At 40.1% G+C, this 25603-nt stretch overlaps 2 protein-coding genes across 9 annotated transcripts in view; both read right to left on the bottom strand.

Moving 5' to 3' along the window:
* Window positions 1-25603, bottom strand: part of LOC119859844 (protocadherin gamma-C5-like) — a 372734-nt gene that overhangs the window by 269750 nt on the left and 77381 nt on the right. The window contains exon 1 of one of the 8 annotated variants that reach the window (XM_038412606.2): window positions 19814-22420. The exons of the other annotated variants lie outside the window; for them this stretch is intronic. Within the exon in view, the coding sequence (XP_038268534.1) occupies window positions 19814-22234 (2421 nt within the window). The 5' untranslated portion in view covers window positions 22235-22420. Of the gene's footprint in view, window positions 1-19813; window positions 22421-25603 lie in introns of those variants that run through there. 8 annotated transcript variants of the gene reach the window in all.
* LOC119859860 (protocadherin gamma-B1-like) lies at window positions 13156-15671 on the bottom strand. Its single transcript, XM_043490744.1, is given in 3 exon segments — window positions 13156-14133; window positions 14135-14232; window positions 14234-15671. Coding segments are annotated over 3 exon segments (1461 nt in total). The 5' UTR covers window positions 14624-15671; the 3' UTR covers window positions 13156-13160.

The raw sequence follows: 25603 nt of genomic DNA, 5'->3' as shown, positions 1-25603 counted from the left end.
CTTGCTTTCTGAATATTCCAACAAGTTCCCATTCAGAAATAAGACCCAGTTTACCCATATTTTCTTGAGATCTTGTCTATACCTATTAAATATTTTCTCGGAGGTAAGATGATCTATTTCTGGAGATCGAAGTAAATAGACTCCAAACATTACAGCTAATAAAGATACATTAATACTCTTCACTACTATAACCAAACCCTTACTCAGAACTTAATTCCTGGCTTTAATACGGAACTATGACATTAATTTTAAATAACTTAAACTCTTTATACTGTAGTCTAAGCAGATCACTCTATCTCAGAGAAAAGAGCAAATTTAAAAATAATTACAATTAAATTATACATCGGAAGTGGCAGTCAATTAAAATAATCCACCGGAAACTAGTTTTAGAAAAATATGTTTAAAATGCAGTTGATATCCTTAGAATGCATGCCATGGGTTCTCACAAGGAGCCCTTTAGCCCCCCTCCCCCCGCCAGTAGATATAGATATCAATACAACAGTCTCTTATTACTACTTGGAGATAAGAGAACATATAGCAAAGATCAGGAGTGTTAAGTTATAGTTTATTAATTGTTACTGGAAAATTCACCTAACTGTATTAGTAGATACTTCACTCCTTCATTTAAACACAACGTGGTGGTGGTGGGGGACCCTCTTTTTCTCATTTTCTTATGAAGAGAAAGTTAGCAGAAACTCTCACCAAGCGTTTTGATAACTAAATATTACTAAGAATTTTACATTTATATACTTAACGCCAGATTTGTTAATACATTTGGCAGTTCGGAGATCATCTCGAAGGGATCCTCAGACACTCAGGTTATTAGAGGAGACCAAGAAAATGCCTTTCCTGCCATGTCTGTATGGTAAAGAAGTGAGGCATGTTTGTTTCCGACATAGACCTCATAATTATCCATCCCTTCGTCATCTTCCGCTTGGATTGTGACAGTGCTTTCTAGATGGAGTTATTCATAAAGGCAAATGTAAATTTCATCTAATATCTAATTTCATCTAATTAGTTAATTTAGCTTTCTATCTTCTTAATATTTTTTCCTCTTACGGAGCATTCTATATCCATAGACTGTATTAACTTTCACGTTTTTTTTAAAAAAAGCAATAGATTTTTTTTTTGCTTGAATCTACAAAGCCACACTTGATTAGTCTCCTGCGCTTTCTAAGAGCCTGTCTGTCTCCCTATGCTCCACCCTGATTGCTCCGGGAAGCGAGGACGCTCTTGCAAAGTCTCCAGATATGAAGGCTAATGGTGCTGAGGACAGGGATTTTTTTAGTGAGGGACAATCCACTATATACTGCATGACTGCATTTCCTTTGAAAGACCGTTTACAGATAACCTAAGCAAAGTGCAAAGCCTATGTGTTTGTGGCATTATCTGATTAAAATATGACCTTGTAGATCATTGTTGCTATCACTGTTGTATAATTGCAACAAATATTGTACAAAGGTTGTCAAGTAAGGTATCTATGGAAAGGTTAGGAGTGGCTGAATATGATTATGCTATTTGTATGCATGTATTTAAAATTTTTATATTTAAAAGTATGTATTTTTATATTTAAAATTATGAGCATTGGCTTTATACCAATTTCAAATGTTTGCTCCCGGGGTAACTCTCAGAAGGTAGTACAAGCCAGCACGTCTTGGAGGGACTATTCAAATTGAGTGGCCCATCAAAAGAATATTTAACTCACAATGGAAGATGCCCATCGACATGAATGGACTTTCCTGGGAACGTGCTGTTTGTGGTATAGGTAATGACTTTTACTGTGTCCAAGTGGAATCATGCATAAACTTGTGACTTGCCCATGTGACTCCAAACACTGTGTTGTCACCTGTGATTTTCCACTAGCTGTGCTGAGGGCTTTGTTTGAAACAATGGGTTTCCCTCCATATGGCAGAAGCTATAAAAAGCCCTGCAAACACCTCCATTTTGCCTCTTTCCTGCCCAAACCTCTGGACTATGGATTATACTAATGGGAGCATTCTAACCAAGGGAGTGAGGTCCTTCCAATGATTTGGAAGCAAGCAGAGACTTTACTTAAACCAGCAGTTTATTCCATCACTGCTACAAGCTTGAACCTAAAACTTTGCAATTATTATGTGTATTTGATTCATTTAACCTTTCTTTCTTTTTATAAATAAACCTTTAGATTTTAGATACTAAAGGATTGACAACAGCGTGATTTTTGGGTAATATCTGAGTTATATATCGACCTGGGTGTGTGGTGGTCCTTTGGGATCAGAAGAACTCTTTGCTTGATTAAACTGTTTTAAAGAACCACTCATCTTTAAATCTAGTATTTTGGTGGTGATACAAAGACTGGAATATCTAAGGAAACTGCTTTTATGATTTCTTGTTAGCCAGTGTGGTGAAACAGAAGTTTACTTTTGTTGCTTGTTTGGTATATCTCATGGGAGAATAACCACTAGTTTGGGGTATATCCTCCCCATTTCTCATCAGTTTGTCCTGAATTTTGTATTGTCAGTTGTGACCGACAAAAACACGATTACAGTGTTTTTAATCTGGATTTTATTGTAAAAAGACATTTAAACTTGTTCAGATTATTCCGAGTTTGGGGGAATATTTTGATATATTATTTGAGTTGTGCTTTTTACAATTCACATTGGTATGAAAATAAATACTTCTCAAGCTGATGGTTGGACCCCAGATACCGTCATAAGTAAAATATTATAAAGTAGAAGTCAAATAAATATAGATATGCTAGTATATTCGTTTTCACCCACTGCATGTAAATGGGCATTAATGTTTTGAAAAGTAATACAGAAAAATTAAAAGTGTATCCTTGACATTACAAGTCAATAATTGGAAAATTATTTATAATTGCATAGTGTAGTAATTCAAACTTCATTAATTTATAGAATGAACTGTTGTTCTACAGGAACTATTACACACCAATAAAACACACCAAGAAATAAGCCTTTCCACATCAAAGAGAAAGTTGTGGTTTAAGAAACTCACCTGAAGGGATACTTGATCGTCAGTATTGATATTTGAAACTTCTGCGACTAAAAGAGGACTTGATTTCTCAGAAGGATGCTGACCTGTGAGGGTATTTGAACAACTGCCATTAGGAAAGGCCAGTTGACTCTTTCTGGAGTCTGTGGTTAGAGAAACCTCATGTGAGTAGGAGTGAAGAAAAGCTCTGACTCCATCGATCCCCACAAACTGGGAAACGGGAACTCCACTGAAAGTCACACTCGAGGAGTCAAACAGCTGCGAGTTTCTCCACCTGCGGAGCCTCAGGGTCAGTAACACTATGATAAAGGTAAAGAACAAGCAGGAAACGGAAGTCACAGCGATCACCAAATACAAGGTGAGGCTGGACTGGGGGTCTGCAGGAGCTGAGAGGCTGCTTAAATCGGAGAGGATTTCGGAGATGCTGTCAGCCACCACCACCGTGACAGTGGCCGTGGCAGAGAGAGGGGGCTGCCCGTTGTCCTTCACTGAAACCACCAGACTTTGCTTGAGCGCATCTTTGTCTACGAAGTAGCGAGCTGTCCTGATCTCGCCGCTGTGGAGTCCTACAGAGAAGAGCCCCGGCTCTGTAGCCTTCAGCAGCTGGTAGGAGAGCCAGGCGTTCTGCCCGGAGTCTGCATCCACCGCCACCACCTTAGTGACCAGGTAACCCGGCTCGGAGGAGCGAGGGGCCAACTCCACTCCCGTGGAGCCATCGGTGGGAAAGGAGGGGTGTAAGATGTGTGGGCTGTTGTCATTCTGATCCAGTATAAAGAGAGTGACGGAGACGTTACTGCTGAGAGGTGGGGAACCCCCATCCTGAGCCTGCACTTGGAACCGAATCTCCCGGCACTGTTCGTAATCGAAGGAGCGCAGAGCGTAGAGAGCCCCAGTCTCGGAGTTAATGGAGATGGAGGAGGACAGCGGAGTTCCTTGAATTTGACCCTCAGTAACAGAATACGTCACTCTGGCGTTCTCTTCCCAATCAGCATCGTTTGCCTTTAATGTGAAAATGGGAGCCCCTTTAGGATTATTCTCTGTGATGTAAGAGGTGTAGAGTGTCTGGCTGAAGGCAGGCGGATTGTCGTTTTTGTCTAAAACCTTCAACAGGAAGAACGTGGTTGTGGAAAGAGCAGGAGTCCCTCCGTCTGTGGCTGTGATCGTTACATTGTAATCCGAGACCTGCTCCCTGTCGAATGCTCTGTCTGTCACCAAACTGTAGTAATTGTCAAATAATTTCTGTAGCCGACAGGGGAGGTTGCCTGGGATAGAGCACATGACCTCACCATTCTCTCTTGAATCTGCGTCTCGTACTTTTAAAAAGGCGATCACAGTTCCTTCTGGGGAGTCTTCGGGGATAGAGTTGATGAGAGATGTGATTGTAATTTCCGGAGCGTTATCATTTACATCCATAAGAACTAACGAAACCCTTGTGCGAGCAGATAGTCCTCTCCCGTCGCGGGCTTGAACCTCGATTTCATATAATTCACTTTCTTCGAAGTCTAAGTGCCCTGTCACCGACACTTTCCCGGTTTTAGAATCCAGCTGGAATATGTCTGAAGCTTTCTCTGATATTTTCCGGAAGGAGTATGTTACCTCGGAGTTCATTCCTTCATCCAGGTCAGTGGCGTTCACTGTAACCAAAAGGGTACCTATAGACACGTTTTCCAAAACATTCACCTTATAAACAGATTGTGTAAAAACTGGCGCATTGTCATTTGCATCCTCAACAATAACGCGGATTCTCGCAGTGCCGGACCTGACTGGGTCTCCTCCGTCAATGGCTGTGAGGACTAGATTGTAAACGGCTTGTTCTTCTCTGTCTAGAATTTTTTCTAGCACCAGTTCAGCGTATTTTGTACCATCAGCTCCCGTTTGCACGTCCAGAGAGAAATGCCTATTGCTGCTGAATTGGAAGCTCTGAATAGAATTACCGCCTATATCCGGGTCCTGTGCGTCTGGCAGAAGAAAGCGCGACCCAGTGCTTGTGATCTCACTGATTTTTAGCTCTAATTCCTCTACTTGGAAACTTGGCGCGTTATCATTAATGTCGGTGATTTCAATTTCAACTGTATAAAGTTTAACCTGCTCCTGAACAAAAATCTCCAATTGTAACAAACATTTTGACATCCGGCCACATATTTCTTCTCTATCCACTTTTTCACTAATATATAAATAGCCGTTCTGCCAATTGAGAGCAAAATATTTCGTCCTACCTTCTGCAATAATTCGGACTCCACCGTCTGAGAGCTTTTTTGTATCGAGCCCCAGATCCTTTGCGATATTCCCCACGAAAAAGCCTTTCTGCATTTCCTCAGGAATCGAGTAGTGAATCTGCCCAGCAACTGCCTCCCAAAGGAAAAGCAACGTAAAGCAACACAGCAACCCTCTACAATCCCGGAGTCTTTGTTTATCGGCCATTTCCTTCCCTAGTAATGGTGTTACTCTGATTCCCCGTCACCGATGTGAATATTATGGTATTATATCCAGTCCTTTGTCTCCGCAGCAACTGATGTTTGCATCGAGACTATTTCATTCAGAGATTATTCCACTAGCAAAGTTCTCTTTAGAATCTCTATGACTGATCGTGAATCTGATCTCTGTGTTCTGAGCTGTGTGTCAGCGGTTATGGGCTGGCTGGATCTCTCATTGCATTTCGCTTTCTGATCGGTGAACAGCGACGCCCAGAGCCTCAACCAATAACTGCACCAGCTCAGATAAATGTCCCTCTTGTTTTCCCTGAGTTTATTTTGCCTAGGTGTTTTATTCTTTTAGGTGTGCCCCTCCCTCTATTTTTTTAATGAATACTCCACAAACACAAACAGAGATAGACATGTCCTTGAATTAATTAAATTCGGGAACTTTTTCTTAAAATCCATTAATTATTCACTGGCAATACTTAAAACATCATCTTGAAATGGAAAATAATCGTTTCCCCTTATTTTGAGTTGCTGTAATGACCTGAAGAGACGAGAAAAAAGAGATTTGAAATAAAGTTATAAGAGAAATGTGACTATTCATTGTTGACAAAGACTTTTTGCTTCTCCGTTTCCAAAGAATCATTATATCGTAGAAATGTAATTGCTACGTGCAGAAGAAAAACTTTTCCCCCACTTTGCATTCAGCAAATCTGAATATTTTAATCAACGTGTAAGTATAAAATGATGGGATTATTGACTAATGTGAGAGTAAGAGAAAATCTCTCCTAAACGACAAAGAACAATATTTTCTAAAGTGCTGTATTTTCTAAAGTGCAGTTGACTCATCTGAAGTGACCAAAACTATCCACTGGCCAAATGAGACTTGGAAGGTGATCTACAAAAGAAAACAAACATTTTCCCCTTGGAATTGTATGAAGAAGAGAGATGTAATATTTTGTTGTTGTTTTACATTAGGAACTTAGTTCCATCTTATACTGTAAGACTCAGGAGAGCTACTGTAAATAATGATATCACGAGAAGAAAGAAAGTGAAAGTCATAGATGCATAGATTCATAGATACTAAGGTCAGAAGGGACCATTCTGATCATCTAGTCCGGCCTCCTGCACAGCGCAGGCCACAGAATCTCACCCACCCACTCCTATGAAAAACCTCACCCATGTCTGAGCTATTGAAGTCCTTAAATCATGGTTTAAAGACTTCAAGGAGCAGAGAAGCCTCCCTCAAGTCAACCATGCCCCATGCTACAGAGGAAGGCGAAAAACCTCCAGGGCCTCTCCAATCTGCCCTGGAGGAAAATTCCTTCCCGACCCCAAATATGGTGATCAGCTAAACCCTGAGCATATGGGCAAGATTCACCAGCCACATACTACAGAAAATTCTTTCCTGGGTACTCAGATCCCATCCATCTAATATCCCATCTCAGGGGATTTGGTCTATTTACCCTGAATATTTAAAGATCAATTAATTACCAAAATCCCATTATCCCATCATACCATCTCCTTCATAAACTTATCAAGTAGAATCTTAAAACCAGATAGATCTTTTGCCCCCCACTGCTTCCCTTGGAAGGCTATTCCAAAACTTCACTCCTCTGATGGTTAAAAACCTTCGTCTGATTTCAAGTCTAAACTTCCTGGTGGCCAGTTTATACCCATTTGTTCTTGTGTCCACATTGGTGCTGAGCTTAAATAATTCCTCTCCCTCTCCTATATTTATCCCTCTGATATATTTATAGAGAGCAATCATATCTCCCCTCAACCTTCTTTTAGTTAGGCTAAACAAGCCAAGCTCCTTGAGTCGCCTTTCATAAGACAAGTTTTCCATTCCTCGGATCATCCTAGTAGCCCTTCTCTGTACCTGCTCCAGTTTGAATTCATCCTTTTTAAACATGGGAGACCAGAACTGCACACAGTATTCTAGGTGAGGTCTCACCAGTGCCTTGTATAATGGTACTAAAACCTCCTTATCCCTACTGGAAATGCCTCTCCTGATGCATCCCAAAACCGCATTAGCTTTTTTCACAGCCATATCACATTGGCAGCTCATAGTCATCCTATGATCAACCAATACTCCAAGGTCCTTCTCCTCTTCCGTTACTTCTAATTGATGCGTCCCCAACTTATAACTAAAATTCTTGTTATTAATCCCTAAATGAATAACCTTACACTTCTCACTATTAAATTTCATCCTATTACTATTACTCCCAGTTTACAAGGTCATCCAGATCCTCCTGTATAATATCCCGATCCTTCTCCGAATTGGCAATACCTCCCAGCTTTGTATCATCTGCAAACTTTATTAGCACACTCCCACTTTTTGTGCCAAGGTCAGTAATAAAAAGATTAAATAAGATTGGTGCCAAAACCGATCCGTGAGGAACTCCACTGGTAACCTCCCTCCAACCTGACAGTGTGCCTTTCAGTAGGACCCGTTGCAGTCTCCCCTTTAACCAATTCCTTATCCACCTTTTGATGTTCATATTGATCCCCATCTTCTCCAATTTAACTAATAATTCCCCATGTGACATGGTATCAAATGCCTTACTGAAATCTAGGTAAATTAGATCCACTGCATTTCCTTTATCTAAAAAATCTGTTACCTTTTCAAAAAAGGAGATTAGGTTGGTTTGGCATGATCTACCTTTTGTAAAGCCATGTTGTATTTTGTCCCATTTACCATTTACTTCAATGTCCTTAACTAATTTCTCCTTCAAAAATTTTTCCAGGACCTTGCATACTACAGATGTCAAACTAACTGGCCTGTAGTTACCCGGATCACTTTTTTTTCCTTTCTTAAAAATAGGAACTATATTAGCAATTCTCCAATCATTCGGTACTACTCCTGAGTTTACAGATTCATTAAAAATTCTTGCTAATGGGCTTGCAATTTCAGGTGCCAATTCCTTTAATATTCTTGGATGAAGGACTAGTTAAGGGGGAAAGGATTTTTCAGTTAAACTGTATATATCTTTGCCTTTTTTGTTAGCAATGGCTAGTTAATATTTTGAATAAAGGAAAACTTTGATAAGAATTCCACACCTTTTTCACCACTATCACCACCACAATAATAAAATAAATAAATAATAAAGAAAATAATAATAAATATGTCTTATATCTTCCTCTGATGCTCCGACCAACAAGAGGAAACCCTTTAAGTCATTCAGTATTCATTGACAATCCTGTTCAGATCATCTTAAAATTTCTCTCTCTCTTTCCCTCTGATTCCAAAGTTCAGATTGTGGTTTAAAGTATCTTACTTTTCTTTAAATGTTTCCATCTTTTATTCTATTTTTCTTTACTTAAAAAAACCTCAAAAAAGTATATTTGCATTCTAGCATAAATGCGTTAGCATTCCGACTTCAGTCCTGGCAATCCTTACGTACACTGCAATACAGTCTGTAATTATATTTTCACATACTATTGTTTCTACAGGACCTTTGCTTCATTTGGGGCCTGATACAGTCCCTATTTATTTTAGATGGTTGTGGCCTAGGCCATCAATTCACAATAATTTCAGTGGAGTTACTACAGATTTATTAATAGTATTTTGCCTCAGACCTGTTCCTCATTTATTGTAGCCTCCCTTATTCACTGCCACATCAAGGCCTAGAAATATAGCTACTTATTTGTGATCCTACTAATAAAAACTGTTTCATAAGGTTTATAAATAAGGAAGAGGCAGTAAATATTGTGGCTGCAATCTTAATTTACTTATGCAGTTATTGACTCTTCAGTGCTTACCTTAATGTTAACCTTAATGTTATTTGAACATTTTCAGTAGTGTAAATATTGGAACATAGTTGTTAAAAAGTGTTAATGTTTACAATCAAACAGTACCATGTATAAACAAGCTATTACTTTAAAACCCTTATAAATTGACCAAATAGAACTAATTTTAATCAGAAAGATAAAAATAATTTCATCTATCTAAAGACAATCTGCCTGCAGGAAGTCAGCTTTCTAACCTTTTCCGTTCAGTGCTAGAGATGTTTGAAAGGACATTGAGATTATTTTTTATAATAGAAATATTAGGGTTTGGGGTTTTTGCCGTCCTCAGCCTCAAAAGTGGCTCAAGTGTTTTTACCCCAACTTTTTAGAAAGATTCAATCTCAGCTAGAAGGAAAGCCTTCCAGTTTTCAGCACAAAATTTGAAAGATTGAAAAGGCTGTGAGCCTCTGAAAACAAAGTCTTGTAAAGAGTCTACTTTAACTCAGGCTATCTCTAACACTCCCCTCATATGCAGTTAAAATGGGATTATAACTTTTATATTGCAGAAATAATATGAACCTAAGAAACTTGAACAGCAGCAAATTTTCTTTCCTAAATATAAAGTTTTATAATTCCACAATAAATGAGGCTAAAAGATAATTAAAATTACAAACCAAAATACTTAAAAATCTAGAATTTTTTAAATTGTCCATGCAACTTAACTTAGCCACTTGTGTTTATCTATCTATCTATCTATCTATCTATCTATCTATCTATCTATCTATCTATCTATCTATCTGTCTGTCCATTCATTGTTTAATGGTATGATCATATATGATTCACCACATAGAGTAAATCCATTAAAAATAAGAATGGCCATACTGGGTCATACCAATGGTCTTCAAACAGTGGCAGGTGCCAAATGCTTCAGAGGGAATGAACAGAACAGGGCAATGTATCAAGTGATCCATTCCCTCTCATGTACTTCCAGAGTCTTGTAGTTTGAGGTTTTGGGATACCCAGAGCACAGGATTGCATCCGTAACTAGCTTGGATAATAGTTATTGATGGACATATCCTCCATTTAGAATTTATCTAATTTTTTGTTGAACCCAGTTATACTTTTGGCCTTCACATCATATCCCCTGGCATAAATTTCCATGGGTTGACTGTGCATTGTGTGAAGAAATACTTCTTTATCTTTTTATCTTTATCAATCTCACATCCTTTGCGATATTCCCAAAAAAGAGTCTTTCTGCATTTCCTTGGGAATGGAATAGAGAATCTGTCCAGAAACTACCTTCCGAATTGCAATAATTATAAATCAAAGAAGGGTGGGCACTTCTTTTGCTGTACCGGCGCTTCTGTGCTTCTTCCACTTCCATAACTCTTTAATTGTATTCCGATTACTGATAGTTAATACTTCTAATATACATATTTTTTTTTCTGAAGAACAGAACTGTTCCAAAAATAACCTTTAATCTGTAAATGACTGAGTTCTTTGGTGATGTTCCTCTGTGTATCCAGATTCGGTAAGTGTGAGTCTTATCTCTCTATTTGGATGTGCTATGTAACAGAGGGGCGGACTGTATCTCTCAGTGCATTTTTCTTCCTGACTGGTGAACAGGGGCTCTCAGGGTCTCTACCAATAATTGCACCAACCCAGATAAAACATTAAGTAGCTAGTGAGAGACATGGGGTTTCCCCAATGTAGATATGCCTGGGATAGTCTTATGTTCTGCATTTTAAAAATATGAACACCATAATCAATATACATAAACATACGGGGAAATATGGAAATGAACAGTTCGTTAACATTCATAGTAAATTTATATATATCCCAATAGCTTGATTTCATTTTTATAATTGTAAGAGACATCCCAAGTAGGCTTAGTCTTGCGAGAGGCATTTCATCACGTGTGCTCATCTAATGAGTGAAGTATTCTGCATCAGCAGTTCACTAAAAGTGAAACCTTTGCAGCCGGTTTCTCTGAACCTTACCCAATGCTGAGATAACTAGGTTTATATTCTGTGGCCTGCGTGCCACGCTAAAATGGCTGGGTAGGGGTGAGGAAGGTGTTGATTTGAGAACTGACTGATTTCAGTTTCTTTATAAACTATTACCTTTTCTCTTTTCTATCCCTTTCACCCAATAAACTTCTCCCCTCAGTGCCTTGCACTAGAAACTCTCATTGTTTCTACCCACACTGGTTCTTTGACTCGTTAGAGAACTGTATATATTGTGTACAGACTGTTCTCACAGGCAGGGTGACACCAATTGTGCACATATCTTCTTGAATGCCCAGGAGTGCTTTGACACCCACCATTCACTGATTGCAGGAGATCAAGTTGCCATTAAACATATCGCGTCACATACTAGGTCAACAACACCTTGACCGATCATCATGCACATTGGTTAGTGACACCTAATAAAATAAACTGTAGGTACCTCTGAGTTGTGTTTCGTGGCTTTACTGGCGTTGACTGATTGAGAAGATTGCCTTAGAAGCTGTAACCAGACACTCATTTTGATTTCTGAAACTCACAATAAGAAGAATTCATCCTGACTGGTGGTTTGGTGAAAGGGGATGGAGAGAATTATGGCTCCCACGAAGACAATCCTGGTGAGAGATATACTGGAATCACTCCGGTCACTTAAATCGAGAAAGTAATCAGCGCTGTGAAGATAACATGGAAAGATCTTCTGCTCTGCTCAGAATTGTGTGAATGTGGTGTGTAAACCTCTCAGACAGTAGAAATTTTGTCCCACCAGAAATGCTTCCTGAGACCAAACAGGTACTTTAGAGGCTTATGATCTGGAAAGAGACAGGTCACATTTCTACCTGCAATATTCAGTCGGATTATACCCAACAGTTTCATGAATTACCATCAAAGACGAAAACAAACCCACTTTGGTGAAATAAGAGATTCTTGTAGTCCTGCAACATTTTTGCTCTCTTCTACACAGGCTCTAATTCACACTGAGGGTTTTGCAAGGGAGAATGCCACTGGTGAAACCACGTCTGGATAAAAGTCCTTATAAATGTATGCATACACCAGCTGGGATGCAGTTAATTCCAGCAAATGAGAATGGCTTTGGTAACTTAATGGATCAATCCACTCAAATGGTGGGAAAGCAGCAGTCCTCTGACAGAGAGAAGGAGAAAACCTCTGCGCCAGAGGCCTCACAGAATGGCCATGGCTACCTCTGCACCCCTACGAACAATAAAATTGATGCGACACCTAATGAGTATTTATCCAGGCGGTAAATCCATTGGGAACACAGAAAGTGTAGCGTGGGGGGAAATCTACCAACTGAAAATTAAAAGGAAAAGATGTGCCATTATTTGAATCCCTTGGAAAGTCTGATTCAATGTGAGATAGTAATACTGGGAGTGTACACGTTAGGGCGAACTACAAGACACGGTATCAAGTTTCGAGAGTATCCCTTTGCTCTTTTTGCTAGCCCTACTACTCATATCCAGCCACAAACAGAAATTACAATCCCATGAGAAACAAAGTCACAACGTCTTTCCCATTACTTTGAATTATTTCTCTTACTCATATTTACATAACTCTGTGCCTTTTCGTACCATAAAGACCTCTACAGTTGATGAATGTAAAGGATGATGAGAAAAAAGCTGATAAAGTAAAACAAAATTTCTTAACTAGTATTTTCAACAGGAGTTTAAAATTCATATAAACAAAATATATGATACACCTCATGGTAAAACTGAATCATAAAAAGCTAATTATTCCACAGCGTACACTACCCTACCTCCTCCCTAAATCGTTCTTACAAATAGAAAAGTGTTTTTTTTTAAATTAACTAGAAAATTGGCAAAAAATTTTAACACATCAGTGCACAAACTCACCGGAGGAATGTTGTCCTTCTCAGATGTTGGATCATTATTTTTCTTAAATATCTTCACAGAGTTCTCAACAGAAAGGGTGGTGTCTCCCACACTTCTCTGACGACTGGGATTTAGAAAATTAGAGTAATTTCTTCTGGAATCTGCGGCTAAACACAGATTATAGCTATATGGTAAAATCCCATCGCAGTAGTTTGGTGGGAATCCAGGACCCACCTTGGAGTAATGATCACAACCGAAACATTGCAAAACTGGGAGATTCCTTGATCTTCGCAATTCACCAGAATGGCCAGTTTAACTGTAAGAAGGAACAAAAATGAGATGAAGGCTAAAGCCAACACCAAGTAAAACGGTAAATCAGACTGAGATGCCGAGTCACCCGATAGGTCGCTCATTTCCGGAAGAGCCTCTTGGAAGTTCTCCGCAAACACCAGGTTGAGAGTCACTGTGGCGGACAGAGGCGGCTGTCCGTTGTCCTTCACCAGGGTGACCAGCCTGTGCTTCACGGCATCTCTGTCCGCAAAGGCGCGGGCTGTCCGGATCTCCCCGCTCTGCAGCCCCATGCTGAAGAGCGCCGGGTCCGTGGCCTGGAGCAGCTCGTAGGAGAGCCAGGCATTGTGTCCTGAGTCAGCATCCACCGCCACCACCTTAGTCACCAGATAACCTGCCTCGGCCGAGCGAGGCACCATCTCGAACAAGGCGGAGCCATCGGCTCCGACGGAAGGGTACAGGATGCGAGGGGCGTTATCATTCTCATCCACAATAAACACCCTGACGGTGACATTGCTGCTGAGAGGCGGGGACCCGCTGTCTTGGGCCTTCACTTGCATCTCAAACTCCCGGAATTGCTCGTAGTCGAAGGCGCGCTGCGCATAGATCGCTCCGGTCTGGGAGTTAATGGAGATGTAGGAGGAGAGAGGCAGCTCCTGGAGGCTGCTGCTCAGGATGGAATAAGTGACTCGGGCGTTCCGGTCCAGATCCCGGTCTGAGGCTTTTACTCTGAAAATAGAGGCCCCCGAGGGATTGTTATCTGGCACATAGGCGGTGTAGGAAGGTTTCTCAAAGACAGGAGCGTTGTCATTGATATCCGAGATTTGTAACAGGATGGTTTTCTGGGTGGGGGGGGGGAGAGCCTTTGTCTGTGGCTGTGATTGTGATATTGTACTCCCGGCTCCTTTCCCTGTCCAGGGTGCTGTCTGTGAGGAGTTTATAGTAATTTTTTAGAAGACGAGATTATTTTAAAAGGAGATTCCTCTTTAGTGCGACAGTTGATCTTGCCATTTTCTCCAGCATCCTTATCGTATGCATTCATCAGGGCTATCACTGTCCCAGGCAGAGAATCTTCGGGAATGGGACTGGACCCAGAAATAAGTGTCAGCTGGGGGGAATTGTCATTTTCATCTGTAATATCGACTTCAATTTTGCTATGACCAACCAGTCCTCCTCCATCTTTGGCTTCCACACTAAGTATATAACTATTTGCCTCTTCATAATCAATAACACCTCTGGTTGTAATGCTTCCGTTTCCGAGATCCAGTGAGAATAATTTACGAACACTCTCTGGTATGTTGCTGAAAGAATATGTGATTTGTGCATTGAGACCTTCATCCATATCAGTGGCTTTCACTTGAAGAACTAACGAGCCCCTTGGTAGATTTTCCCGCAGTCCGATTTTGTACACTTTTTCAGTGAATGTGGGGGGATTGTCATTGGCGTCAGTAACATTAATCCTAATCTGAACCGTCCCAGTTCTCACTGGATCTCCCCCATCCACAGCTGTCAGGATCAAGAGGTGGGAACTTTGCTTTTCACGATTTAAAAGTTTTTCCAACTCTAACTCGGGGTATTTATTTCCGTCCTTGTTTTCTTGCTCTGCCAAGATGAAATACTGGTTGGAGCTGAGCTCCTAACTCTGTAGCGAATTACTCCCAACATCCAAATCCAGAGCATTTCCTAGCGGGAATGTTGCTCCTGCCAAGGTGGACTCACTTATTTCTACATCAACAGAATTTTTGCCGAAGCCGGGTGCATTATCATTTATATCCTTGATTGCGACATTCACATGAAAAATATTTAATGGGTTTTCAACCACGGCTTCTAAATTTAGGATACAAAGCAATGTTTTCCCACACATTTCCTCTCGGTCTATTCTGTCGTTTACATATAAATTACCATTTTCTGTACTGATTCTAAAATACTATTTTTTTTTTTGCCGTAGAGACAACTCGCAATTTCCTGTGTTGCAGTTCTTTGGCATTCAGCCCCAGATCTTTAGCAAGATTCCTCACAAGAGACCCCTTTCCCATTTCTTCAGGAATTGAATAATAGACCTGCTCTGAGACCGCACCGCAGAACAAAAAGAATAACAAGGGGAACAGTACTTGCCATCTGAATCTGCAGGGTTTCTCTCTGCACTGTAATTCCATCCTGATCACTGCTGCTCTGCTGAATTTCTAATCGGATGTATTCTGAAGAGAATCCAATATTGTATTTTTTATATTCTCGTGAGAACGAAAATTCCGCATTAATGAGGAGTACTGAAAATCAAATTATCTTTGTTTTCATATCAATTTCCAGAGGGATGATTTCTCCGTTAAGCAATACTGTCTGAAATTTCTGCCGGCTGTGTTTCTTCTCCTATCTGAACTGTGTGACTGAGCAATCACACTGCAGGAAGCTCCAAATGATCTTCATCAGCAGCTCTTTCATGGCATTGGCCAACAGCCGCGCTCTGAGTCTCTGCCGTAGAATTGCAGCTAGACTGATCTAATCAAAAAGTTCCTGAAGATCATAGATTATACAGAAGAAAAATGTCTTTCTCCATGTACATTTAAAATGTAAAATATTTAAAAATTTTAGTCAAATGAATCTTTCCATTCTGTGGTAAAATAATGTCTTACTCAGAAGCCATACAAATGTTGTAAAGAGGTGGCTTAAAAGTATACTTCACGTCTTTAATTTGAGGTTTATCTATGTTTCTGTGTCCCTTATCGTATAGTTATTTATGTATTCTAGAATTCTGTGGAAAAGTGTTACGGTAAAGTAATGCGAGAGAAAAAGAGAGAGAGATTTTTATCAGATCAGACCATAGCCCCTATCAATTCTCCATTTCTCCATTCTACCAGATCCTAGGTGTGACAGAGCTTCTTTTATTAACATCAGTATAATGAGGCACACGGGAAAAGTGTAATCAGTCCTATTACGGTACCACTTTTTTGTAAATCCTTTCCCATCAGTAAGATTGAAACCAATCGCAATTTACTAATAGAAAGTAAAAGTTGTTGTAGCCCTGTTGGTACCAGGATACTAGCGAGACAAGGTGTCAAGGTTCCTTCCCCACTCTGAAGTTTAGGGTACAGATGTGGGGACCTGCATGAAAGACCCCCTAAGCTTATTCTTACCAGTTTAAGTTAAAAACTTCCTCAAGGTACAAAATTTGCCTTGTCATTGAACTGTATGCTGCCACCCCCAAGCGTTTTAAACAAAGAACACGGAAAGAGCCCACTTGGAGATGTCTTCCCCCAAAATATCCCCCCAAACCCTACACCCCCTTTCCTGGGGAAGGCTTGATAAGAATCCTCACCAATTTGTACAGATGAACACTGACCCAAACCCTTGGATCTTAAGAACAATGAAAAATCAATCAGGTTCTTAAAAGAAGAATTTTAATTAAAGAAAAGGTAAAAGAATCACCTCTGTAAAATCAGATGATAAATACCTTACAGGGTAATCAGATTCAAAACATAGAGAATCCAGCTAGGCAAAACCTTAAGTTACAAAAAACACAAAAACAGGAATATACATTCCACCCAGCACAGCTTATTTTACCAGCCATTAAACAAAATAAAATCTAACACATTTTCTAGCTAGATTACTTATAGATTACTTACTAACTTTACAGGAGTCATAAGGCTGCATTCCTGATCTGTTCCTGGCAAAAGCATCACACAGACAGACCAAACCCTTTGCCCCCCCCTCCAGATTTGAAAGAATCTTGTCCCCTCATTGGCCATTTTGGGTCAGGTGCCAGCAGGGTTACCTTAGCTTCTTAACCCTTTACAGGTGAAAGGGTTTTGCTTCTGGCCAGGAGGGATTTTATAGCACTGTATACAGAAAGGTATATTTATTTATATTTATATCCCTCTATATTTATGACACAAGGTGAGTGAGGTATTATCTTTTATTGAACCAACTTCTGTAGGTAAGACAGGCAAACATTTGAGCTTACACAGAACTCTTCTTTGGTCTAATAAAATATATTACCTCACCTACTTTGTCTCTTTAACAGAAAGAAAGGCATAATCCTATATGTACCCAAGCAAGAAAAAATAATGCAATCTTTAATGTATAAATCAAAATAGGATATCATTTCTGATCAAAAGTAGAGACTGCAAAGATTTACACCAAGCTAATTCACATCCTTTTTAGTTCCTAGGCACAATTTCAAATATTTTCTTAAAATTCAGGGATCATTCACAATTTCAAAGTTTCAGCATCAAACAGTAGGAAAAATCACATTCATCCTAAAACTGCCAATAGTCTTGCAGATCTGTGCTAAAAGTTGTCTCTGCTTGGGACTCTGTCCTCCAAAATCACTTGCAAATTTTCGTTCTTCCATTCAATTACTTCTATCTTATGTCTGTGTTTGCAAAGTGTAAAGAGCACCATCATTATTATCCTATGTATCGGTAGTAACAATAGTAGTGGTAGTAAAGAGTGACATGCATTTTACAGAGCAAATAAAAGATAGTTGGTTCCATGGAGTTCTAACAATTTAAGCATAGACAACTGAGCATTGGCACCCCTAACTTTTAGGCACCTAGAAAATCAGTGGGATTCAGGAAGTCTGAGTTTGATGCCTAACTCCCTCTACAATGAATGGTGAGAGATAGGCACCTCAGAATGGGATTCACAAAAGCCAGCACGCAGGTGGCTCCTAGAGTAAAATAGCCAATGGGAAATGCCAAGAGGAGGAGATAGGCCTTAAATCCCTGCTTCCTCCCTCTGCTTGGGATTCTTAGCTGTGAACCTCTGGAGTTAGGGGCCTTTACCACAGGAAGAACCTGTGTGAAGGGGAAGGAAGAGAGACCGAGGAGAAGAACCTGAACATCTCTCATAACTTCTATCCCAGTGATTAGGGTAGTCAGCAGGGATATCGGAGACACCCACATCAAGTTCCCCCTCCAGAGGAGGGGTAGAAGGGATTTGAATTGAGATCTACTACCTTTCAGGTAAGTTCCCTAGCCATTGAGCATAGGACATTTAGATGTGGGTCTCCCTCAGTCTCTCTTGGTGAAACTGTGCCACTGTGGGTAAATAATTTTAAAAAGTCATTGGAGCAAGGCGAATAGCTCCTGGGTCTTCCAATTCACAGATGAGTGCTTTAACCACCAGGCTACAGTGCCATTTGCATGTTTGCTCTGGCCCAGCAATTCTTTCATTATTTAATCCACAGTGGAACAGCTCCAACAAGGGAGACTGAGGGAGCCCCATATCAGAATGACCTACAGCCAGTGGCTAAAGCACTCAGAACAGAGGTAGCACATCCTAGTACAAATCTTTTCTCCCTATCAGCCAGAGGGGGGACTTGAACCAAGGATCTCCCCTATCCTAGGTGAGTACTTCAACTACTGGGCTTAAAGCATTCAGGGTAGTCCTCCCCCCATGTGTGTAAGCTTTTATGTGAGAGCCTGGTCTGGTAGGTGCTCTCCGAGCCTCCCTGCCGAACTGCACCCTGCAGGCAAGTTAAGCAGAAGAATGCCTATCTTTTCCCATTGCTCTGAGGCTTAGGCATCCAGACATCTCTTGTGGGGCTGAAGTGTGCATAGTTAGAAGCAGAAATATAGGCACCTGGGAAGGTTTTACTGAAAACATTTAGATGCCCAACAATTTTAAGCACCTACAAGATTCGGGGGCAGTTGAGTGGGGGCTTTGTGAATCCCAGTGTGGCCTGATTCTGGGATTTAGGCAATTAGAGTGGAAGTTAGGTGCCTAAGTCATTTTGTGAATCTAGCCCCTAATCCATAAGACTCTCAAACCCAAATTCAGCACCATACCTAAGGGTGCCTACTTGAAGCATGTGAACAAACTAAAAAGTAGGTACATGTTTACATACCTTTCTGAGTCACCTCAAAGCCTTACATCAGAGCCCATCTCCTCATCTATGACCCAAAGGATAATTAGGGAGAAGTTTCCAGAAGTTAGGGGCAAATAAATTTCTGTGCTAGGTAAGAAACTATGGAAGACACCACAAGGAGAGATCAGAAACACACTTAGTTTTACTTTTCTATTCCAGAAATCAGGAAAGCACTTGTTAATTTTATATTGATGAGATTTAAGAATGTGTTCAAAGCTAAACAGGTGATTAAATTCTCTCCCGAAATGGGGCCCTAGATTATGGTGTAAATCAAAGATTTTTGCAAATGCATACCCACAATAACAGGAAAATGATGATGAGGAAGGAAAGAAATGTATACAATAGGATGTCAAGAGCAGACTCATTCTAAGGAAATTAATTAATACATTAACTAATTAATTGATTGTTTTTTCTTAGGGATTAGAGAGAGAGATTGAGAAAGATTGTTCAACGAAAAAATGATTCAATGATTTATGTCCGATTACATTTTTAAATCTAAAAATTAATGCTTGACACAACTTCCTAGAATGCCAGACAGTATTTTGGGAAGCACACACACAGAATCACAGTTGAGATTTACACACACAAACATGTAGGGTTTTTTAGTACATTGAAAGCTAACATTTCAAAGGAAATCAACATTAAAAACAAAACCATGAAACCTACCTGGCTGATGACTTGACCTTCTTTCTTAATATTTGAATTTTCTGCAATTAAAAGAGGCCCTGATTTCTCAGAAGAATGCTGACCTATCAGAGTATTTGAACAACTTCCACTAGGAAATTTCCACTGACTTTTTCTGGAGTCCGTGGTTAGAGAAATCTCATGTGAGTAGGAGTGAAGAAAAGCTCTGACTCCATCGATCCCCACAAACTGCGACACGGGAACGCCACTGAAAGTCACACTCGAGGAGTCAAACAGCTGCGCGTTTCTCCACCTGCGGAGCCTCAGAGCCAGTAACACTATGGTAAAGGTAAAGAACAAGCAGGAAACGGAGGCCACAGCGATCACCAAATACAAGGTGAGGCTGGACTGGGGGTCTGCAGGAGCTGAGAAGCTGCTTAAATCGAAGAGGATTTCTGAGATGCTGTCAGCCACCACTACCGTGACAGTGGCCGTGGCAGAGAGAGGGGGCTGCCCGTTGTCCTTCACTAGAACCACCAGACTTTGCCTGGGCGCATCTTTGTCTACAAAGTAGCGCGCTGTCCTGATCTCGCCGCTGTGGCGTCCTACAGAGAAGAGCCCCGGCTCTGTAGCCTTCAGCAACTGGTAGGAGAGCCAGGCGTTCTGCCCGGAGTCTGCATCCACCGCCACCACCCTAGTGACCAGGTAACCCGGCTCGGAGGAGCGAGGGGCCAACTCCACTCCCGTGGAGCCATCGGTGGGAAAGGAGGGGTGTAAGATGTGTGGGCTGTTGTCATTCTGATCCAGTATAAAGAGAGTGACGGAGACATTACTGCTGAGAGGTGGGGAACCCCCATCCTGGGCCTGCACTTGGAACCGAATCTCCCGGAACTGTTCGTAATCGAAGGAGCGCAGAGCGTAGAGAGCCCCAGTCTCGGAGTTAATGGAGATGTAGTAGGAGAGCGAAGTTCCTTGAATTTGACCTTCAGTAACAGAATACGTCACTCTGGCGTTCTCTTCCCAATCAGCATCATTTGCCTTTAATGTGAAAATGGGAGCACCTTTAGGATTATTTTCCAGGATGTAAGAGGTGTAGGTTGTTTGGCTGAAAATGGGCGGGTTGTCGTTTTTGTCTAAAATCTTCAGTAAGAGGAAGGTGGTTGTAGCGATGGGAGGAGTGCCTCGATCGGTGGCTGTGATAGTTATATTGTAATCCGAGATCTGCTCCCTGTCCGGGGCTCTGGTAGTCTCCAAACTGTAATAATTATCAAATGACTTCTGTAATCGAAATGGGAGATTATCTGGGATAGAGCACGTGATCTCACCATTGACGCCGGAATCTCTGTCTTGTACATTTATAAGGGCAATTACAGTTTCAGGAAGACAGTCTTCAATGATTTCTTTGCGAAGAGATGTTACAGAAATCTGCGGGGCATTATCATTTGCATCAATGACCCTTAACAAGATTTTGGCTCGAGACGATAATCCACTCCCGTCCTGAGCTTGTACTTCCATTTCATGTATTTCAGAGTCCTCGAAGTCCAGATTCCCTACAACTGATATTTCTCCCGTCCCAGAATTCAACTGGAATATATGGGCAGCTTTATCTTCTATTTTTCTAAATGAGTATATTACCTCTGAATTAATTCCTTCATCTTGGTCAGTGGCGTTTACTGTAAGCACCAGGAAACCGATAGGGACATTTTCCAGAATAGCCACTTTATAGACAGACTGGCTGAAAACTGGCGCATTGTCATTTACATCCAGAACAATAACTCTGATTTTCACAGTGCCAGATTTGACTGGATCTCCGCCGTCTGCAGCTGTAAGGATTAACTGATGAATTTTCTCTTCTTCCCTGTCCAATAATTTTTCAAGAACCAGCTCTGCGTATTTGCCACCATCAATTCCCGTTTGCACATCCAGAGAGAAGTGTTTATTTTTACTAATTTGGTAGCTTTGAAGGGAATTGAGTCCCTTATCTGGATCCCGAGCCTCCGGCAAAAGAAAATGCTCTCCCTTTCCTGTGGTTTCAGTTATTTTTAACTCCAGTTCCTCCACTGGGAAACTGGGCGCATTATCATTAATATCCGTTATTTCGACTTCAACCACAAAAAGCTTCACTTTATCCTGAACAAGAATCTCAAAATTTAATAAACACTTCTCTATCCGGCCACAGATCTGTTCTCTGTCTATTCTTTCGCTAATATATAAACGTCCATTGTTCAAACTGAGATCAAAATATTGCTTCATACCTCTGGAAATTATCCTGACTCCGCGGTCTGAGAGCTCTTTTATATGCAGTCCCAGATCCTTTGCTGTATCCCCCACGAAAGAGCCTTTCTGCATTTCTTCAGGAATTGAATAACGAATCTGTCCAGAAATTGTACCCGAGACTGTGACAATTATGAAGAAAAGCGGGACTCGTATTTTGCAATCCCAGCTCCTTTCTTTATCCGCCATTTCCAAATCACCGGGATATTTTCCGATCCTATTGATTATATATGTTTCCCCAGATATATTGGGATGATTCGGAAGCTACAAGCATAAAGTCCAAATCAGTCCAAATCAGCAAAGAACTAGAAGCACTCACCTTTCTTCCTCTTTTCCAGCCAAACGCAATCAGTATGGATCTGATCTATGTGCTGTGCTTTGTAACAGCGGGGGTGGGCTGGCTGGATCTCTCATTGCAGTTCTCTGTCTTATTGGGCGAACAGCGGCGCTCAGAGTCTCAATCAATAACTGCACCAACTCAGATGCTACATTAACTGGATATCTATTTGTGTGCTAATTTAATCATTGTCTCACTGTGTGTCCTAATTTGCATTACAGTTTTAAAGGTATCATACTCGGGAGCTCCAAGTGACAGACTTGAGAGGTTCCAAAAAGTGAACAGTGAAAAATGAAAAGCCTCAGCTCAGGGGGCTAGACTAGATGACCCCTTTCAGCCCTACATTTTTATGATTCTATGATTGTTTGAAAGCAGAAGATGGAAAACGTGCACTCCGCAGAGATAATTCTTTTTATTTTCCCGATTCAAGAATTAACTCAAAAGTTTCCATTTGGAAAAAAAAGTGTGCGTGTGTGTATGTGTTTTCATTCTGATTTAATTTAAGGCAGCTTTATACTCATATTACTCCATTGACTGCTGGTGTAGTAAATGAGATCAGACATAGGCTCAGAATTTCTGCTGCCCTCTTTCTACTTTGCAATAAACGATCATAATGCCTTATTAACTATAACATTGTGTTTCTTCTACAGTACTGATGAAAACCAATCAACCAACAATCTGAGGAAATAATTTGCGTGGGAGATTGTGGAAAGGGAAAAAGAAAAGGAGTACTTGTGGCACCTTAGAGACTAACAAATTTATTAGAGCATAAGCTTTCGTGAGCTACAGCTCACTTCATCGGAAATGCATCCGATGAAGTGAGCTGTAGCTCACGAAAGCTTATGCTCTAATAAATTTGTTAGTCTCTAAGGTGCCACAAGTACTCCTTTTCTTTTTGCGAATACAGACTAACACGGCTGCTACTCTGAAACCTGTGGAAAAGGAGTAACACTTACTTTCTCTTAAAGGGGAATATTGTTTTGTGAGCAAAGTATATATACAATTATATTTATAAAATATTATTTCGAAGTTTAATCATATTAAGTTATATTAAATACATTTTAGCTGTTTGTCTGCAAACGTAGAGTTATGCTTTCATCTCCACAGAGCATTGGAGACACAGTGGATATTTTATAACAATAATTTAAAGTTATGTAGGTTGTTACAGAACTGCTATTCTGGACATAAATATGTTAAATCATTTTTCCGATTATCTTTTTTCTAAAGTGCCTTTACCTTACACATATTTTGAGTTTTATAAATATATTATTTGATAGTTTAGATGATCATTTAAATTAAATTTTACATATATAAAATTAGAACAGGTCAGGTCTATTTCTATCAACTCATTTCAAGTGTACCCTTGTGACAGTTACATTATAATCCGAGACCTGCTCTCTGTTCAGGGCTCTGTCCGTCATCAAACTGTCATAATTTTCAAATTACTTCGGTAACCAAATAGGAGGTTGTCTAAGACAAAGCACGTGACCTTACCAATCTCTCTCAGTTGCTCTCATACTTTTAATAGAGAGATTACTCTCTCCAAAGAAGAATCGTCGGCGATTAAACAAGAGAAACGTGATCGCAACTATATGGCCGTTATCTTGTTCTTCAGTCACCTTGCCCAGAGCAGATAATTCTTTTTGAGTTTGCATTTCCATTTCATGTAATTTGGATTCCCCAAAATACAGATTCCCGGTATTTCATATTTCTTCCCTTCTTGTTTTTATGAAGATTTATGAAGTCTTGGTGATTTACTATATGAATACGATATCTCTATTTAATGTTCATCCATATAAGCGGTGCTTGCTCTGACCAACAGGGAACCATTGCGCTCATTTTCAGAAGCATTAATTTTGCAGAAAGATTTATTTTTTAAGAGGGATCCTTTGCTTCCAGCAAAGTAAGGCGGATATTTGCAGAGCCAGACCTGTCTGGAAGAATACTTTGAGCATATGCTATTTTTCCTTTAACCGGACTTTATTCAAGTATCATTTCTGAATATTTTGCAAGATCTGCTCTGTTTTTCGCACCTGACGTGAAATGTTAATTATTGCTGAAGGAATAGCCAGTAAGAGAGTTAACTCCTACCAGCCCAGCAGAATAAACCGTACTCCTGGGCTGTAATTTTGTTTTTATTTTATACATAGATGGGGAAACTGTCTTTAATGTTATTGCAACTCCAAGTGCATAAAGTCTCATTTGATTCTGCACAAGCACTTCACAATTGAACAGGCGCTTCGGTATTCTGCCACAGAACTGCTCTCGATCTACTCCTCCTGTGATACATATATGACCAAAACAAAATATCTAGATTACGGTCTGGAGAAAACACGACTCCTGGGATTCATAATTCCCATTTATCCTCGGCCTATTCTTTGCAATATTTTCTACGAAAGAGAGAAAGGCGTTTCTCCAAGAATAGAATAGTGGAAATGCCATTCCCCGCTCCCATGGAACTCCCAGATATTCCTACTCATTTTTTCTTTACATTTGCTTTATATAGAGCGCTGTGCATAGGAATTATTCAGAAATCACAAATACTTAATTTAAATCAGTGATGGGCTCAGTTCTTCCATCTAAGTTGTCTTTCTATAAAGGTACTTGCCGAGGAAAGGATGATGAATCTCTCTCTGCCTTTCTTTCTCTGATAAAGCATTCAGTGTCAACCAATAACCTGCACATATTTGGAGTATTTGCGAAAGATTTTGAGGCTTTCTGAGTGTGCTAATAATTTTTCTTTCACTCTGTATGCCTTAGTTATATACCCAAATGCCTATTGAAACATGCACTGAAATCAAAATGAAATAATTATGTTTGAAATGTAGAATATATCGTAATGGAAATGAAGGAAAAATATTTTCATGATTTCAGGATGAAGTTTAGAGTCTCAGATTCTTTAATGAAACAAAATGATTCCTCGTAGAGAATTAGGAAACAATACAAAATAATAGAAAATCGTCCTGAATGCTCACTCGAAATTCAGCACTCAAAATATTTTTTCTATTCCTCCTTAAGAGATACAGCTTTTTTTTTATTGAAAAGAAAAACACAAACAAGTTATTTTCAACGATGAGGAATACCAAGTTTGAGCGTGATGTTGTATATCCACCCACTTTCTAATAAATCCTAACTTTCATCAGTATGTGAGAATAAACATGATATCTTTTATCATTTGGAAAGATAGAAATGGAAAATCTTTCCTACAGGATAAATAGTTA

This window comes from Dermochelys coriacea, chromosome 8, assembly GCF_009764565.3.
Source record: "Dermochelys coriacea isolate rDerCor1 chromosome 8, rDerCor1.pri.v4, whole genome shotgun sequence".
Taxonomy (NCBI): Eukaryota; Metazoa; Chordata; order Testudines; family Dermochelyidae; genus Dermochelys; species Dermochelys coriacea.
The sequence above is the reverse complement of the archived record's forward strand: the minus strand, read 5'-3'. Positions and strand labels throughout refer to the sequence as shown.